Source organism: Gobio gobio, assembly GCF_949357685.1.
Source record: "Gobio gobio genome assembly, chromosome: 11".
Classification (NCBI taxonomy): Eukaryota; Metazoa; Chordata; class Actinopteri; order Cypriniformes; family Gobionidae; genus Gobio; species Gobio gobio.
The window spans coordinates 14,415,318-14,434,144 of record NC_137104.1 but is presented as its reverse complement, the minus strand read 5'-3'; the positions used below and the strand labels follow the sequence as shown (position 1 = coordinate 14,434,144).

The following is an 18,827-nucleotide window of genomic DNA, read 5'->3' as shown; positions in this document are numbered from 1 at the left end:
CAACTTCCTGTGGATTTCTACCATGTGACTGACTTAAATATTTCAAGAGTTTAGTCATCTTCCATCTGCACTATCACTCATCACATTAGAAATGTCACACAGAGGAGCTGTTGCCTTTACATGCATGAGTCACTGATCAGCCAGGACCTTTCCGGACAGAAATCCTGGTGTGGAAAAGCCTCGTGGAGTCAAATGAGTCACATTTAATTTGCCTATTGAAAGTCCTACATTTGCTTATTGAAGAGATGCACATCTTTTAGCCCCTTTCTCATTATTTATAGAATAGCAATCACAAGATTGATTTGATTTCTTTCAGTTGCAGGCGACATGTCATTTTCACAAAATTACTTTTCACATTGTCTTCCGCCATCATTTCGGATGTTATCGTGAAGGTGGCCGTAAAAATCAGTCATCACGTAGTGACTCATCAACCAAGAACAGTAAATGGCTAACATATTACAGAAAAGAACACACAATGAAAAGAATCCATTTCAATTCATTTATTTGTCTTAAAACCAAGATGAAGGGGAGGGTGTTTTCAAAATGGGCACAATGATTCAAAATAAAATAAACCCAGAGCCGACCAGTCTCCCCGCCTCTCACTTCCTTCAGTGTCTGTGGGCTGAACAGTAGGGTGACAGATAAAGTGGACACATTATGTGTGCGCGTCACAGCCAGGTCAACAGTAAAGCTTTTTACTGAGCAGCCAGCGAAGAGCAGCTATAGAAAGTGAGTACCTAACACAAGCTAAGTGTCCTCCTCTATTTGAATTTGGATGTAGGACGGTCCTAAGGGTGAGGGCTTTTCTAAGCTGGACTGAATATTGCACTCCCCAGAGATTACGAAAACAAGAGAAAATAACATGGCTCCATGAAAGAAAGAAAAAAAAGAAAAAAAAAAAGAAAAAAAAAGTGTCCTAACCCCACCCACACTCCTGACAAGACACTAATTATAGCGAATAAATACAGCTGACATATTTAAAACCTAGGCTAACCCTAAATTAAAAGTGATTTCAAGGGGGCAATTGCTGCATTGGAAAGGAACTTCTTAATTTTGTTTTGTGCAAAAATATCATATGCCTACTTAAGAGTTGTTTCTGTAACAAAATTGGCTATTGTCTGTGGGAAAAAGAAGAAGAAATGATAAAAGGAACATGCCCAATAATAAAAGTCATAATAAAAATCGAACAATGACAGCATTTTACAACTGTAAATCTTTTCATCATGGTTCAAAATACTCGATAACAAAATAAAAAGTCATCCCATGATTGTAAATTTGGGAAATCAGGGGAACTTGTGTATATTCTTGCCCGTGATTGTTAACGCTGGTTAACCAACCAGGTTACGGGCTCATCTGTGTGCTTTGACCCTTCGCATTGATACTGCTGGTGAATCCAAAGATCAGCTTTCATTCATTACATCTCTGTGATCGATTAGCCATGATTCATTTGATAAAAATCACCACAATTATAACCCACAGCTTTTGTTCCCCTCTACCCTGGTTGAAATTCCCACTGTTGTTTTGTATGACTGACAGAAATGACGCACTACTGGACACAGCAGTTGTGACCGTTGGCATCCTTGAACCGCAGACGCATCTTGGGTCTGTATTTTTCAAGGTAAAGAAGCTGTTTGGAGTTGAAGGCTCCACGTCTCTTCCTAAAAAAAAAAAACGAAACAAACAAAACAAAAAAGTGTAAACATGAGAGAGCAGTTTAAATCTACTGAAGGCTGGAATACACAACTTTTGCACAAATCTTTTCCTCCTAGTTTAGATGGATGCCGAAACTATGCAGATACTGGACAGTCGGATTGTGCATGATCGCAGTAAATGACCATAAAATTACCAGATTGACGTTTCTGGTAATAAAACAAATGTGCTGTTCATGACAACACTGATAATTGAGAAAGAAGGCATGGTTGTGAGCGTGAGACGCGGCGCAATGGTCAGACGTCAGTCCAGCGCATGTTTACAAAAGAAAAACAATTAAAAGCAGAGCTTTCTGTGAACAGGGGTCCGTTCTTCATACGTCGCTAACTCAGTTAGCTGGATTTGATTGTTAACGATTTGGCATGATCTTGGATTGTTTGGCTCTTCGAAGCTCATCCTGGACTTGCTGTCATAGCAACCAGAAGCGAGCAGGTTTATTTCATGTAAACAGGATTAGATTGCATCTTTTTAAGCGGCGTTGATACTTAAAATGTGTCCCAATCACTGCTACTTTATTACAAGAGTTCCTTACTGAACCAGGGGCAATAATAATTTAAAATTATAATAATTATTTGAAAATAATAGTATAATGTTGTGTATAATACTATAGACACAGCCACTTGATTGAGAGATTTATTTTTGATAGAATAATTACTTTATAATGTTATTGGAGTCTTACACACATGCGCATTACCGCGCATTCATTTCAGTGGTGACCGATATTATGGGAGTGGCTTGATGCAGCACAGAAGATGCAGATAACTTGACCTTGACCCTTAAGAAACTTTAATGCTGTCACATAAAACAATTTGAATTAAAAATTAAATGAATTGCTAATTACAATATTGAAATAAAAATGTAAAGGGTGTACAAATACTATAAAATCGTGAATATAAATAATTGGGAATCATGTTTAAAAAAAAAAAAAAGTAAAAAAAAGAAGAAAAAAAAAAGTGCACATTTCATCTATTATAAATTTATGTTGGTTTGGCTGTTTCCGTATAAAGGTCCAGAAATTCATGGTTTTTTATTTGTATTTTGTTAAGTTTTTTTGGCAGGTGGCTTTTTTTATTATATATGATTTCATCACGTTGCGGTCTTGCCGCAAGCCTGCATTGCTGATCGTGGTTTCGAGTATCGATGCATATGCTCTCTTCAGGGAAAACAAGAACATGCAGTAATCTTAGACAAATTAATCCAGATATTTTAATCCAATCCGCAAATTCGCTTGAAGAACCAAATTAGCCAGAGATCAGTTATCACGATTAAATGATCTGGGATCTGTCAAATCATCTCAGATGCATTCAGCGAGGTACGAAGAACGGACCCCAGATTCGTCAGGGCTTTATGATTTGCCCAAAGCAAACTTCTTAGGTCAGCATATTTAAAAAGTTGTGTAGTGTACTCCAACCTTAAAGCAGAAGTTAGAAGGTCAAAATGAATGATCAAGGACAAATCATCCAAGCTACTTACTGTCTTATAAACTGCACCGCATCTTCATACTTCATTCCACTCTCAATTAAGGCTAAAGCCACCAGCACAGGTGCTCTATGAAAACAAGACAAAACAGATTTCAATACAATGCAAGGTTTCACTCAACTTGAAAACCTTGAAAACAATTTCCAGGTCATGAATTTTGCACCTGCATCAACAACGGTCAAATCAGAGTATACCATCTTTGGGAGCTCAAAAACAACATGTGTGCTTGTGTTCACAGAGAAAACGGTATTCTGAGCTGCTTGTGTACGCAAAGAGGTCAAGAGCTGAGAAGGCAGCCTGTAGTTGAGTTCTCACACACACCCTTCCAAAGAAAAAAAAAAAAAAGCTGAACAAACAACAACAAAAAAAACCCAACAAAAAACACTTCAACTTTTGGAGAGCAGCACAACCACAGGCTCGTTTTAAATGGTGCTGCAGTTTGTCCCTAAAAGAACTGGTGTAAACTGAGCTCAGGAAAATGAATGCGAGAGTACAGAGTGCACAGTACTGCCCACAATGTTGGTTACACCATACTAACACCAGCAGGTCACAGACGCTTAACTTCTTAAGTTGAGACTGGTTTTGTTTGCGTGTGTGGGTTTATACAGAGATGAGAAAGGCTAAGTGCTAAATATGCAAAGATTAGCAAGTGTGTGAAGAAAACACAAGTGTGTCTCACATGTACTCATCACACAACTATGTATTTTTGACTAGTCATGGGTTGCTTAAGCATGATGTCCAGTTAAATTAGGCAGGTTTCAGGCTCAGACGTTTTACATAAGACACATTCTGGTGTCAATCTCTCTGATTTTCTAGTTGGACATTACCCATCCCTAGTATGCAAAGCGTGGATCCAGTACACTGTGTGAATGTTCTTAAGATTATTTCTCTTTTGTATTTGTGTGTATTTAGTTTGTAGTGCAGTTTTCAACAAACAAACTGGCAAAGTGCCATTATTCTTGTTTGTTATATTGCTAATTGTCACTTTTCTAATTTAAAGAAACTCATCGGCTAATCTTTAGAAATATAAACGCTATGCCATGCACTCTGTATTTACATTACAGTTCAAAAGTTTGTGATCAGTTAAATATTTTATATAAAAGAAATTAATACTTTTAATCAGCATGGATGTATTAAATTAATCAGAAGTAATAGTAAAAATAAATTTCTATTTCAAATAAATGTTTTTGAACTTTAAAAAAAAAAACTGAAATAAAATGTATTACGGTTTCCACTAAAATATATTATGCAGCACAGTTTTCATTTATAATAATAAGAAATGTATCTTGAGCACCAAATCAGTATATCATGTGACACTGTAGACTGGACTGCTGAAAATTCAGCTTTGCCATCAAAGGAATAAATTACATTTTTAATTGGTAAAACAGAAAAACAGTATCCTACCACTGGAGCTAATGGAGGAATGCTCCTCTAAATTACAAATATTTCGAGAATATTCGCACATTAGGCGCGTTTCCACTGTTGGGCCAGCGCGAGCCAGGGCTTTCGTCTGGCCGGGCCGGGCTTATAGCCTCGGACCTGTAGTACAGAGCCCAAAACCAGAAGCTCTGCGGCACGTCACTAAAACCCGCCCATAACACGCCTCTCTGGAACAACGTCACACATTTCACCAACAAAAGGACGTTTGATCAGAAAACTAAATTGGAGAAAAATCACTGGAAACTAGCGAGATCGCAAAACAAGCATGATAAAACGGCCGTTTGTTGCCATTTTTGTTGTTTACTTAAAGATTTAAAACGCAAGCGTCGATGTTTTACAATAATAAGTTATATATTTATCATAATAAAAGTGGTATTTACCGTTATGTAACAATAGAAAGTGGACACGCGTACTTATTCAGTCACATCCGTTTCTGTTTATTTGTAGTCACGGGACAGTTAAACACATTTATAAAGAACAATCACTTCTATATATTTTCCAAAAAAATACGACCGGAGCAGCTTTAGCACTCTCTCCAGTGACCGTTATATCTTCAGTCAGAGAAGAAAAAAAAAAAAAAGAACTGGCAATTGACAATTATAAGACTGACCTGCCCAACCCTGCAACACAGTGAACGGCAACGCAGCATCCTGGCTCATCTCGGAATTTAGTCTTCAGCAGGTTTAACCAATCATCTACAATCTGGGTGGGGGGCGGAGCTCCATCATCAAAGGGCCAGTCCTGCAGCCATGAAGAAACAGAAACAAACAAACAGCAGTTTAGATTTTGACTTGTATACATTTCAGAGCGTTAGAGGGAACATTTCCAAGGTGAACAGCTGAAGAACTTGAGATGTTTCACATGAGGCCTCGCAGAACTTGCCTGTGGAGCAAAGCATTGTGGGAGAGCAGAACGTTCTCATGAATTGTTTTTGGGCAGAAGGCCACAGAGATCTGGACTCCTCCCAGCCAAACCACACAACTAGCGAGAAAGGCCTGAGAGGAGAGAGATATGCTGAGACAAAGGAGGAGAGGACGGATGGACCTGGGAGAATAAGATATAATGTGAAGCTGGAAAAATGAGATCAATAAGGACAGCCGTCAAGAGGAGTGGAGAGGACAGAGAGGAGTTCGGGGCAAGATGTATCGGGTTCACCGAAATGACGCACAAATCTAATGTCATCCTAAGGGAGTATGGTGGTTTTCTGGTAAATCCATTTGCATCACTAAACACAGCTTTGTAAAGCATTAATTACCAGCCGTTTTATGTAGTTATCTAGGTCTGCTTTCCATTTCCTCTTTGAATATCCCAAGATCTGAAGCGTGTGAGAAGATTTGGTGCTTGGGAATGTTAAAGAGAAAGGGTGTGTGGGCGAGAATGACAGATAATGGAAACAGACCGGCTGGCAGTTCTGTGTCTGTGCAGCTGTCTGGGCCGCTGTGCTCCTGCTGACCCACAGACAGCTTCAGCTTCTCTCTTTCTATGCAATCCCTTGTTCCCAATTAAATCCTTGTCGTTTCTTTATTCAGCTATTCCCTGTCAAATTTGAGTGAGCCACTTCCAAAGAAAAATGGACGAGGTGCACTGTGTTTAACAGCAGGGATGTAAATCTTTTCTCAGGTATTGGGCTACAACTGCAGTTAGACAGATGCCATGGGCCGTATATCTCTCTCTCACACACACACACTGTATGTTGACTGTTACCACCCTACCGTGGCTGAAGAGTTTGAACTGCTCTGTACCTTCCTTTAAGGAAGTAAGGATATTGTTCCGCTTCTAAAACCTTTCCTTCCTAATTATTTTCTTAATAATAAAATACATAAATCGGGCAGGGGTGGAAATTTACTCTTTTACAGGAGAAATGTTTAGCTTGACTTAATCCTCAGATATAGTTAGTGGACATAGAGCTGCTTTTTAAAACATTTGTAGCTGTCAAAAAGTGCATGCAAAGTACAGAGATCAGAGATGGTAGATAAACTGGGAGGCCTATCTAGGCTTTTCCAGCAGGGTCAGAATGAGATAATATCAAGTATAAATAAAGATTCAACATGCAGAGTAAGATTTTTTTCAAAGGCCACCAAGAATGTGTTTTTATTACACACACCCGCATACAGCACTTGTTAGTGACATCGGTACGGCTCTGGGTGAAACGACCTACATGATCTGAAGAGGGAAAGGAGCATGTGAGGCTCGACCTTTTGAGAAGAGATCACAGAAAAGACCAATGCAAACAGGACAAAGCAATCAATAAAATCCTTGCATTTACCACAATCCATGTTGGAGTTAAAGCAGCACTGAAATTGTTCTGGTTCCAGTTCATTTAATTTCTTTTGCCAGTGTGATTAAGTTAATATAATAAATAATTACACAATTATAAAACACACATGACAAATAGGATTTAATTCATTGTACATCAATTAACCCTTACTGCTACCTATATTCATTAGTGATCCATGAACGTGAATGTATTCGCTGTTTGATAAAGACGACTACTGCATATTTACACTACTGTATAAACGTAATGAGTGACGCGTGACGCATAACGAGTTATGACCGACCAATCCGATGACGTGCCGGCATGGTAAAAGGCCCCAGCTGTTATGAATAGGCAATGGGCAGTTTGGCGCGAGCTTCCACTCATCTCGTGCTTCCGAAACGGCCTGTTAAGTCTAGAGTACCATGATTATCTGTTAACGTTCATTTTGATGTTTCCGAGTTAGCTTTCCTTTGGGTTTGTTTTTATATTCTATTACTATACCAGCTCTGGTTGAGAGTATTTGAGAGTTATTGTGTGCACAGGTGTTTTGAGATCAAAGTGTCACACGACGAGGTACAGAGACAAACAGTGTTAGAGACCCGGTAAAGTTGAGACCCCTGTTTAACGTTCGTTGTCGTTTTGAGTTTGTTTGTTTTGTATTATTTATGTAGAGAGTTTTTCCCCTGTTAGTTAGTTAAAGAGAGAGATCGCCCTTAATTGTATTTTGCTTTGGCAGTCAGCGTAGTTTATTTAAGGCGTCGAATACGCTTAAGATCTCGGTTTTGTTTCTACATTTTTCTTTGTCAGTTAGCTTAAAGGGTTGGGTTAATAATTATGGGGTTTTTGTTTTGATTATTTCATTGATTTGGGCGACTCTTGTTATCATTGCATTCGGTTTCTTTATATTCTTGTGTGTCTTTATTATTGGTTTGTGTTAATTTTCTCCACTTCCTGTAATAATAAATAATTTAAACTGCATTATTTTCGTTTGTTGGTTGGTTGTTCATCTGCCCACACACCTCAACATTCACGTAAATGTTCCGTTCTCATCTCCTTTTCCATCTTTTAAACATGTAAAACTACGCACAATAAAATACCAAGATGTTAAAGCAGAAATTATTTCTAATTTCATTGGAAAATTTGTAAGAAGGTTAAACTTCACATTAAATTTGGTTAAAATCAAGTGCTTTCTGCACACCTCTGATTGAAAATTAATCACCTTTATGCACCTCTCACGAATAGTACTATTCAAAACTTTGGAGTTCTAATATGCAGATTTGGTGCTATAGAAATATTTTTTATTATCAATGTTGAATAGCTGTGCTGCTTAATTTTTATGGAAACTGTGATACACTCATTTTTCATGATCCTTTGATTAATAGAAAGTTCAAAAGACAAATGTCTTTTCGGATTTGATAAATGTAATGCATCCTTGCTGAATATTTAGTAAGTATTTAAAAAAAAAAAAAAAGAATCTTACCGACCCCAAACCTTTGAACGGCAGTGTATATGGACTCAATATAGCACAATAAATAATAAATGAACAGGGCTCAACAGTAAGGATTGCCTAGGGCTAGTTTTGGATCAGTTGAAATAACTTTTAGTTTTCCTTTAGGGCCAGTGAATTACTACTGGGAGTACACAAGAGTGTAGCATAGGCATGGATGTGCCTTTTTATCAAGCAGAGGCAGCTGATCTTGCAGAAAAGCACTGTCATTCAGTGTGACAAAATGAGCACCTTTTCTTTTCTTCATCCCTTTAAACACTGTTCTTCAAATCTTCAATTAGATTTACTCACCAGGACCTGGATGCCCTCCTTCTCCACTGGTGCCTTGTCATAGGTGGCTTCACATACTCTCACCAGTGTGTTCACCTCAAACTTCTTCAGCTCCTAAAGAGGGAGGCAGAGTGAAACGTGTAAGATATTTGGGTTCCCCCTTCATGACAAACTCATTCACAAAAGGAGGATCCAGACAGCTCCCTTACCTCAGTGAACTTGTTGAGAGTGGAGTTGGTGGGGTTGTGTGTGATGAGGAATCTCATGCAGTCATAGGAAATCTCAACAGCGGCAGGGCGGTTCATGTTGGCAAGACGTCTTTAAAACAATTACAATGAAGTACTTATAACTCCTGTTCCTTTGTTTCTTAAAAAAATCTTTGGCTCAGATCTCAGCAGTATGAAAAAATAAATACAGACAAAAAAAAAAAATATTGGGTGCAATGGTGAGTGGACACTAGACTACTAGAAGTACAAACAAAAGCCAAAAGGAGGGTGATCTAGTCCACGATGCTCAAAGGATGTATAAAAAAAGGGATGAGAAACTTGAAAGGAAAACTAAAGAAAAAGGGACTATCCTTCAGTCATCCAATTTAGACAATTGAGATTACCCCATTCAGGAGAGGAGTTTATGATTGGCTACAGGGAGAAAAGGCTGTAGGAAGGAAGTGAGGTGGGCGTGCTCGAGGACTACACAGGATCCCAAAAGGGTATAGAAGAGACAGACTGGACCCAGTGTGCTGGATGTCAGGGAGGCTTCTGGGTAGCGTAGTCCCTCGGGCGGCTAACAATTCACTTGTCCACAAAGGTGAGGTGCTGAGCCTGGCAGAACTCTCCGCAGACGGTCACAAACGCCATATATGTGTGATCCGAATCAACACAGAAACACTGCAGAGAGGGAGAAAGAAGACACAGTGAGTGCAGAATGAGACATCTTCAGCTGAACAATCATTTAGACACCCATTAAATCCTTATGAACATCTTAATTGTAGTACTGCTCAGCTCTGACTGATGATTCACCCTTGCTGCTGCGTAAGCCAGTGACTCGACTCATTGAGAAAGGCAATTTGAAGCTGAAAGGTGATATCAGGAAGTAGGTGTCTTAATGTCCTAGACTTGCTGTTATGGCATGGAGCACAATGTCCTGTTTCATGCAAATGGCAGGTTTTCCTCTAAATGCAGTCTCTCTCAAATCAAAAGGGTGCAGAATGGTAGAGAGCGAAAGAGAAAGACTGACATGAATAAGAGGCACAAAAAGGACAATATAGAGAGGACTTGTTCCTAAGTTTCTGAAAACTCAAAAGGCAGTCGCAAGGATTGAAGTCAAAGCTTCAAACAGCCTCAACTGTTTCACAGTCCCACGCTTCTCTCCTCGACTCGCCACCCCCATCCACAATAAAAGGACACCCATCAAAGTAACCAAGTCATCTTGGCTCCCTGATCTGCAACAGATTGAATAACCACATTAAGAAAAAAAAAACAAACAAAAAAAACAGCACACACAATGAGAGTCTTCATGATGCGAGACTTGGACATGTTGAGACAGACACGATTACAAAAAAGGAACGTCAGAAGACTTGGACTGTCAACAAGTTGCAATTCTCAGAAGGAAAGAGGCTGTCTCAAATGCTATATCCAACAGATGAGGCTAAATAGATGGCACAAAAAAGAAAGTGGCCTCTTCAAAAGAGAAAAAGATTAGGAATGTGATTATCCTATCAAAAGAGGAGCAGAGTTAAAAGGTTGTTCAGGACTAGAAGTGCTTTTTTTATTTAAAACCTTCTCTAGGGGCCAGATGGTAAACCAGTGGTTCAGACAGGATAATTGAGCTGCTCAAGGAAACAACCACACAAAGGCATAGGACAGGGCAGGTGGAAAGAGATAGCTATTGTGACATTGAGGTGCCGCGTTGCAAACGAGACAATGATATTAATATGGTCTTGGTTGCTCTGATTAAAACTACTGGTGTCATGTGACCACGTCTGTGTAGGGTTGGGAATCGTAAGAAATTATTAATTCATAAAAATTATTAAACTACTAATAAAAAAATAGTGGTGTGGAAAAATGCACAATACTAGTGTTGGGTATCGTTTGAATTTTACCGATTGTGATTCTGCTTATCGATACCTAATTTTAATTTCGATTTCAATAAAGGTAAAACGTTTCTTTAAAATCCTTAGATATATTCACATTTATTGCAAAAACATTTAATTGCAGCTGAATACCATGAACAAAAATCAACAGGCTAGAAACGTTTGCCTATGGTTAAAAAAAAAAATACCATAGCATACATGCAACTAGCCTAACTAATAGTGATGCACCGGTCATGATTTTACATGGCCGATTCCGATACCGATTTCCTATTATTTTTTTTTTTACACAATAATAAAATGAAAGTATACATGAACAAGATGTTTATTTGGTATTTAAAAGGCTAAATTGGCTTTTGGCTACTGAAAACAAGTCCGCAATCTGAAATTAACGGGAAACTAAATTGGAAATTAAAAGGCTGAAAGGTGAAATTAAAGGCAACAACTGCATATTCTGCAATCCAAACAAAGATGTTACTTAAATCAGCATTTGTTTTTAAATTCAGTGTAAAGAAAAAAAATCTTTACCAGTGAAATTAAATAAAACCAAAGTATATAATTGTTCCAAAATGTTAAATCAAATAATGTTTAGTGCAACAAAAAAAACTAAGATGCTACAGCAGGTGCTTTTTAAATCAAATGGAGTCAATGTAATTTTAAGGTAAAATAAAAATGATCATCCTATACAGAACTGATAGTATTTCATTTCAAAAGTACATGCATGTTCTTCTTTAGGCTACAAAAAAGAAGTATTTCGGCTTTGTCACAAGTTAGTCTGTTTCGTTCTCATCTGCGCACAATATAGGCGTATGTGCACGCGGGCGCACTTCCGGTAAAATCGGCAGAAAAAGACAAAGAAAACCGATTTTTCCGATTTTTGGCCGGTCAACCGGTGCATCCCTACTAATATAAATTTCAAGCATCATTAAAGACAAGTAAACACTTAGCCTAGTAATTAAAAAAAGAACAAAAACAAATGAGCAATTGCACAAATAAATACAATTGAACAAAGATGCGATTGAACAACATTTTCAGGTACAGAAACCGTAATCAAATATAAAATAACATTGCACTTTGTTAAAAAAATATAGGCAATACATTACTATCTTATATTTCATTAATATAGTATTAATTAATTGTATTATTAATATAGTATTAACATAGTAATATAGTTATAAAAGTTATTCTGTCTAGAACAGCAAGGGAATTCTCTTTGTCTTTTGTTGTTTGACGTTATCGTAGAGACGGCATCAGAAAAATCTGCTGTCACTTTGAGAGCTGCACGGATCCCATACTGTTACACATGCGTTTTCATCCTTTCAGCTGTCTTAAGACATAATCGACTGTGTTTACAAGAATATGACAATTTTTGTGTGTGTGTGTCCAGTCGTGTGCTGTGCAAAAAGATGAGGAAGAGAACTCTGTTCATTTTTGTGCATTCTGCGCACGTGTGTGTGCAGCATGTGTGTTTCTTTTGCGCTTGAATGGTTAAAAAAAACCCATTAAAATGCGAACACAGGAACCGAAATGCAAGTTTTTAATCGAATCACCAGTTCTGGGAAATTTGGAACCGGTTCTAGATACCCATCCCCATTTCTGTGACTACATTAATAGAGAGTTTGGGAGTATAAGACCCATGAGAAACACAGCTCAGAGTATGAGCTTATATAGACTATATAGAGGCCTGCTTCATTGTTGAACTGTTGGACATGAATGAACAAATTAATGCAAATAAACATCTACAATATCAAGAGGAAAAGTATTGCTAGATAAAAGCATTGCTAGATAACAGCATTGCTATTTATTACAAGTCCTTTGTTTGTATAATTCTTAATTTTTGAAAGCCGATAACCGATATATTGGCCGATAAATCTAAATACAAATTTTAATAAACTCTGAGAGCCTGATTACAAAAACAAAAGGCTCACCATTAAAAGCCATGTCCCAAACACTTCAACATAAATCAAACCTATACACTACAGTAGCCTATTTGAACCAGAGTGAGATTCCTTACCTTTTCAAATTAATTTTACACTCCTATGGCCAATTTTTTTTTTAACACTTTACAATAAGGTTTAATTTTTGTTAGTATTAGTTAACCAACAATGAATGAACAATACTTCAACAGGATTTATTAATTTTAGTTCATGTTAATCTCAACATATTCAGACCCAAAGTTGTGTCTTTTAACATTAGGTATGAACTGTGAATGGACTGTTACAAAACACAAACATTTTATTACTAAAAGAAACAAAGGTTATTGCTCTCTGTTTGTTCATGATAGTTAATGCATTAATAAAATGAGACCTTATTTGTAAAATGTTACCAAAAATTATATTGTCTAAAAAATAAAAATAATATACCTAAATAATGCAAACAAGTAATTGAACAGCATTACTTAGGCTGCATAATAAAGAATCAGAATGCAAGTGCATGAAATAACCTCCGCACAGACGATAAAGAAATGGTTTTAATCAAACCATATTGTTGATGGAAATGATACGAGAACAATAAAAGTGCTAATTATAAAAAATAATGCTTCTGTGTTTTTGAAAAAAAAAAAAAAGTTTAATATTACAGTAATAGTAAACATCTGTAATATTAGTCTAGTCTATTAGGAATAATGTTGCTGTTTGAGAGCGCGCAGAAGCTGGAGAGAATGAACGAACAACCATAAACTGAAGCGCTTAGAAGTTTAATTAACAACTAAACGCATCATATATGAGAACAATCAGATATTTATACAAAATAAATATAATATTACAACTTATATTAGCACAAAATCACGCATAGGTGAAGGGTTATAACTCCTGTGGATGCTCTTCCCCTGTTTGAGAGTGTGCTGAAACTTAAGATGATCACCGGTACAGTGAAGCACTGCGGGTTATTGACTTAACGAAACACATCCTATATGACTTTAATCAGATGTTTATACTACAAAAACGTAATATTACGACTTACATATGCTTAAAATGACGCGAATGCACAAGCGAACTTGACTGTGCTGGTCAGAATGAGCTGTTGACTCTTCCCACAACAGCGCGCTGAAAAACAACTAAACCCAGAGAATTCACTACGTTTTATAACAGAAATATTCTCATTGCAGTGTTATGTATAGGACAGTCCCAGTAGTTATTAATGCTGTGCATTTCTGTTTGAAATGCGCGCGCCGGTACAATGAAGTGCTTTACTGCATCGTTAATTAACTCAACCAAACGCATCCTATATGGGATTATATACACAAAATAATAAATATAATATTACAACTTACAATGGCACAAAAGGCTGTGAATGCACAAGCGAACTTGACTGTGCTCGTCATGAAGGTGTAACTCCGTGGGCGCGCTCTTCCCTCAACAAACGCGCTGAAACACAACGCTCTTTTACAGCCTATTCTATTCTCATTATCATTTTATGTAGATTATAGAAGACTTGCGCTGCACATGTTGCACATAACTGTATTTTCCTTTTCGAAGTGATTCCAAACATATTTAGAGCAATTCAAACCCATCATGGTGGACAGCGCGTCCGTCTCAGCTGAAGGAAATAATACATTATCTATTGGCTTGACTATATCGGTCAAATTTTCTTATTGGACCGATAACGATAACATCAAAAATAATCATTTATCGGCCGATAACGATATGTTGCCGATATATCGTGCATCCCTACTGATATGTGGGTGGATTGTTATCAGGGATACATCGGAACACATTCATGTCTACACTACAAATACGACTTGGACATATTCATTCCTTGAAGTGATTTTAGAAAAAAATATTTGAGAAACCATTTACACCTATATTCAGTAGGGCTGGGCATTGACAAATGCAAAAACAGTTTTCAATTATTTATTATGATTTATTGGATGGAAGGCACGTAACAAAGCTTTGCTCTTACATCAACCGAAAACATAGACTGACATATCGATTATTGGCATTTAAGAATCAATATAATTTTTTTCAAAATGAGAATTGATCAACCCAGCCCTAGTATTCAGTGCTGTGCATTGCTGATAGGATCTCCGAAAATGCATACAAATGCCAAGCATAAACGATGCCAATAAAAAGCTCTATGAGAAGCTACGCAATCAGGGATGCAGCTGTGCGAAATGGCGTTCCTATGAAGGCTCTACTTCCTCCTGCTTGACTTTTACCAGGAACTCATGCAAATCATACAACCGCATTTGTAAGCCACTCCTGTAATTGCTACTACCAGAACAGATGGGGAAGAAATGAGTGCAAAGTAACAGTGAGACAGGAAGTGACAGAGAGAAAAGGCAGATGGGTAGAGGGGAAAAAAAATAAAGTTTTGAATACAGATCACAAGGATCTTTGTTCCTTTTAAGTCACTAGGTAATCACAAAACAGGCAATAATATACTACTCACAATCTTCTCTCACAAGACACATCTAGCATTTAGAGGTCACACGTTTAAACTAGGCAGAACTGGAACTGTCCGGTAAGACATTCAGTTTCTCTTTAACACCAGAGGCGAGCCAGTGTGAAGCCTCTGCGGTGTCACACGTACACCCTGCTCAGTTCCCCTGCCGCTTATACAAACACACTCTTCAGCTGCCCTGTGCATGAACGAACCGAGTAGTGGAAAAAAAAGGAAGACTTCTCAGAAATGACAAGTTTCATGTTGCCTACTGTTTTGTGAAATACTGCTCCTTGTTATCTAGACGAGAGGTCACTGGGTACAGAGCTCTGTCTGTCTCTATCCATTTACTCTCTTCCATGAACCCTCTTTCCCTCGACCCTACGCAGCTGGGAAAGTTTGAAAGGCCATACGACTGCTCGTCATAATCTAGGAGTGTAGTGTACATAGTGATAATGAGCGCTCTATCTGGGAACACAGCAGCCCAAACAGGTGATAGAGGAGGCTTTGACTTTTACGTAGCGTGACTGAGCATATCCCATACTGTAAGAGCAGTAGATATGTTGAAATTAATCGTTGCATCGATGCAGTGCAGACGTGGACACTTCTGCGCCGATGCAGTAATAGACCATAATCGATTATAGTCTACTGACGTTTCTCTGACATCATTCGTCACATACACTTCTCATGCTAGCGTAAAATGGCGGCAGGAGGCAAAACACAAAAGCGAGTAATAAAAAAAAAATTCAACCACCATTTTAACATTTACAGTGCGTGTGTGAGGCTGCATAAGTGTGAGCGTTAGATTTTAACTTAAGTATAGCCTACTAGACAGTTTAATGCGCTTTTAGTATTTATTAGGGCTGCCACCTCGCAAATGACACTTCACACACTCACGACACACATCCATTTTCTCCCTCTGAGAAAAATCGCAAAGCAAAGACGACACTGGCAGACAAGACAGAGCAGGTTACTTTTGATATGAAAAATTCTCAGCTCTCAAATTCTGTCAAGTTCATATGAAATCTAAACAATAAATACTGTTTTATGGCGCTTGTAAATGTGACTTGACAGATCGATGTAGCACTTCAGTTTAAGTTGCACATGAACCGATCATCTCTTACTTTACTACTAGTTAATAGTAAATAAACACGACTGAACATTAGAAGTTATGTTCATCATACCCAGTAGGGCTGCACGATTTGAAGAAACTGAACACAGGCAACAACCCCTACTCCTTCATGTGAACGTGCAAAACGAAGGGGTAGGGGAAAGGGAAGGGCTAACGGGTAGAAATGGGATTGGGCCTCATTTAATGACCATGGCATGTTAGTTGGCTAGAGAAATTAGCTATAGAGGAGAATTTTGCTAAATACGTGCACTAGATTACATATTTATTAAACTTTTACTTATATCATGAAAATATTACAATGTTATGATAAAAATATTAATTTAAATTTTAACCTTAATTGATTATACCAGCTGACAGGGCTCTTTGTATGTTTACAGAATTACATGAGTTTTTTTTCTTGAGAAAAAAAAAACATGTAGCTAATGTACCCAATATTTATCCAGATGAATCGATTCAGGAAGTGTACTTTCTTGGAGCATATAAAAAAAAAAGGAAGTTCATATATCTGCCTGCTTGTATTCATTGACAAATGTAGCCAATAGCCATGTGCACTAACATTGAAAATTGAGGATGCAACGCATCGTGATAATCGAAGACGTGATAATCGTAATCGAATCGACCAGTGACGACCACATCGAATCTATGTGAAGGAATTTGGTTGAATGAATTCTAGGGATTTAGCAGTACTACGAAATGCATTTGCAGGAATTTAGCAGTTGTAGGAAAGTGTGACTCGTGTTGTGATATAAACAATGGTGCAAAAGAGGTCTAATGAGTGTGAATGTGTACATATAACTTAACCTAACTATTTGTGGCTTTCAAATAGGGGCTAGGGATAACAAAGACATCTAAAAGCAGCATCTGAAAACATGCTAACCTTGCCAAAATTGTCTGGATGCTCCTCAGCCAGTGAAACAGATTACAGGGCTTTTGAATGGCTAATATGCCAACAGCAAAGCAATGATCCTTCTCAGATCCCTCTGATTTGAGTAACAAATCCAGATGGGACACTGAGGCTGTGTTTTCATCCTCCATGATAAATCCAGTCAGAAACCTGCTCTAGCTATGGGCCAAAGGGTCTGTGCGGCGCGGATGTCAGAACACACAGAAGTAGGCCAAGACTAAAGCAACAAACTGACTTGCTCATTATGAGAATTGACAGAAAACACAAAATCTTAAAATATAGTAATACCTATACAACATTAATTTATTTCACAGGTCAATTATTTCTACTTGTTAAACACGCCTCTTTTTCCCCTAGAGTTCAGTCTGAACTACTGACCCAAAGCTTGACCTGTATCAGAGTCAGCTGCAAGGCCTTCCTCTCTCCTTCACAACTGTTGGGGAATGAGTATGAGATCACAGGCCTTGGGTTGAGGGACGGAGACAGCGATGCAGAGAAAACCAAAGATAAGAGCTGTGCCAGCTCACGCTCTGCTCAAACCTCTGGCTATAATCGCACAAGTTAAAGCAATTGCATGAAGCCTTCAAGTATATCTCAAATAAGTAAACATGGAGACATTTTTTTCCAGTAGTAAGAAACTACTGTCACTGATCAATTCAATGCAAAGGTTAAAAGACATTAATAACGTTACAAAACATTTCTATTTCAAATAAAATGCAGTTCTTTCGAACTTTCTATTTAAAGAAAAAAAAAAAAAAAAAAATGTAAATCACAAAAATATTGAACTCTTTTCAGCACTGATAAGGTTTTGAGCACCAAATAAGCATATAAGAATGGTTTCTAAATAAAAATGTAATTTTAAAATATTAAATTACTAAACGTTACTTTAAAATGTAAAAAGATTTCACATTACAACAGTTTTTAATGTATTTTTGATCAAATAAAGTAACCTCGGTGGGCATAAAAAAACTAAAACATTATGAATAATTCTTTCCTTCAACACAGTGTCTTTTTTAACAGCAAGTATGCCATCAATACAGTGTTAACATAATTGGCACACGCATATGTACTCCACCCTGCTGAGAGCAAACATCCACCCATGCATTGACAATTCACAGAAAAACTCCCCCAACAGTACTGACGCATGCCATTCCCACCCCAAAACACAGAACGGATGCATGTATGAGAGTACAAAAAAAAATGTTCCTCAGGTGACCAGGAATCTTTGGAGATTTGCCATCGATTGCCATTTCAGTTTTCTTGAAATTAGGGCGAACAGCAGAATACTGATAATCTGTGAACCCTGCGTGAGAACAGTGTTTAAGTGTTGATACTTGCTGCACTTTACCACAAAAGTGCAAAGGCTTCACTTATCATCTCACTCTCACTAGAACTTCCGCAGCTTCAAACATGCACCACTGTCACACACGCTCTACTCCTTTTCCACCATAAAGTATGCAAAGATACCAAGCAGTGAGGGAGTGAAACGTGAGGATACACCTGTTCAGATCTGCCTGACTTGTTGTAAAGACCATGCTGGAAGCCACGTGAGTGCAGCGGCAACTAAAAACACAAGAGCAAACGCATGAATGCTCCATCTAGATAAGAAAAGATAAGCCCAAGGAATGATTTGAGGCCATTAAGCAAATACCACAAGCA

General features: G+C 37.8%; 1 protein-coding gene across 1 annotated transcript in view; it reads right to left on the bottom strand.

Moving 5' to 3' along the window:
* Nucleotides 1-485: 485 nt before the first annotated feature.
* ptp4a2b (protein tyrosine phosphatase 4A2b) overlaps nucleotides 486-18,827 on the bottom strand; it is a 33,412-nt gene continuing 15,070 nt past the window's right edge. The window contains exons 2-7 of the mRNA XM_079830005.1: nucleotides 9,274-9,550; nucleotides 8,873-8,981; nucleotides 8,685-8,777; nucleotides 5,240-5,370; nucleotides 3,184-3,258; nucleotides 486-1,658 (exon numbers count right to left, since the gene is read on the bottom strand). Coding sequence (XP_079686131.1) covers nucleotides 1,547-1,658; nucleotides 3,184-3,258; nucleotides 5,240-5,370; nucleotides 8,685-8,777; nucleotides 8,873-8,981; nucleotides 9,274-9,278 — 525 coding nt within the window. The 5' untranslated portion in view covers nucleotides 9,279-9,550 and the 3' untranslated portion in view covers nucleotides 486-1,546. The remainder of the gene's footprint in view (nucleotides 1,659-3,183; nucleotides 3,259-5,239; nucleotides 5,371-8,684; nucleotides 8,778-8,872; nucleotides 8,982-9,273; nucleotides 9,551-18,827) is intronic.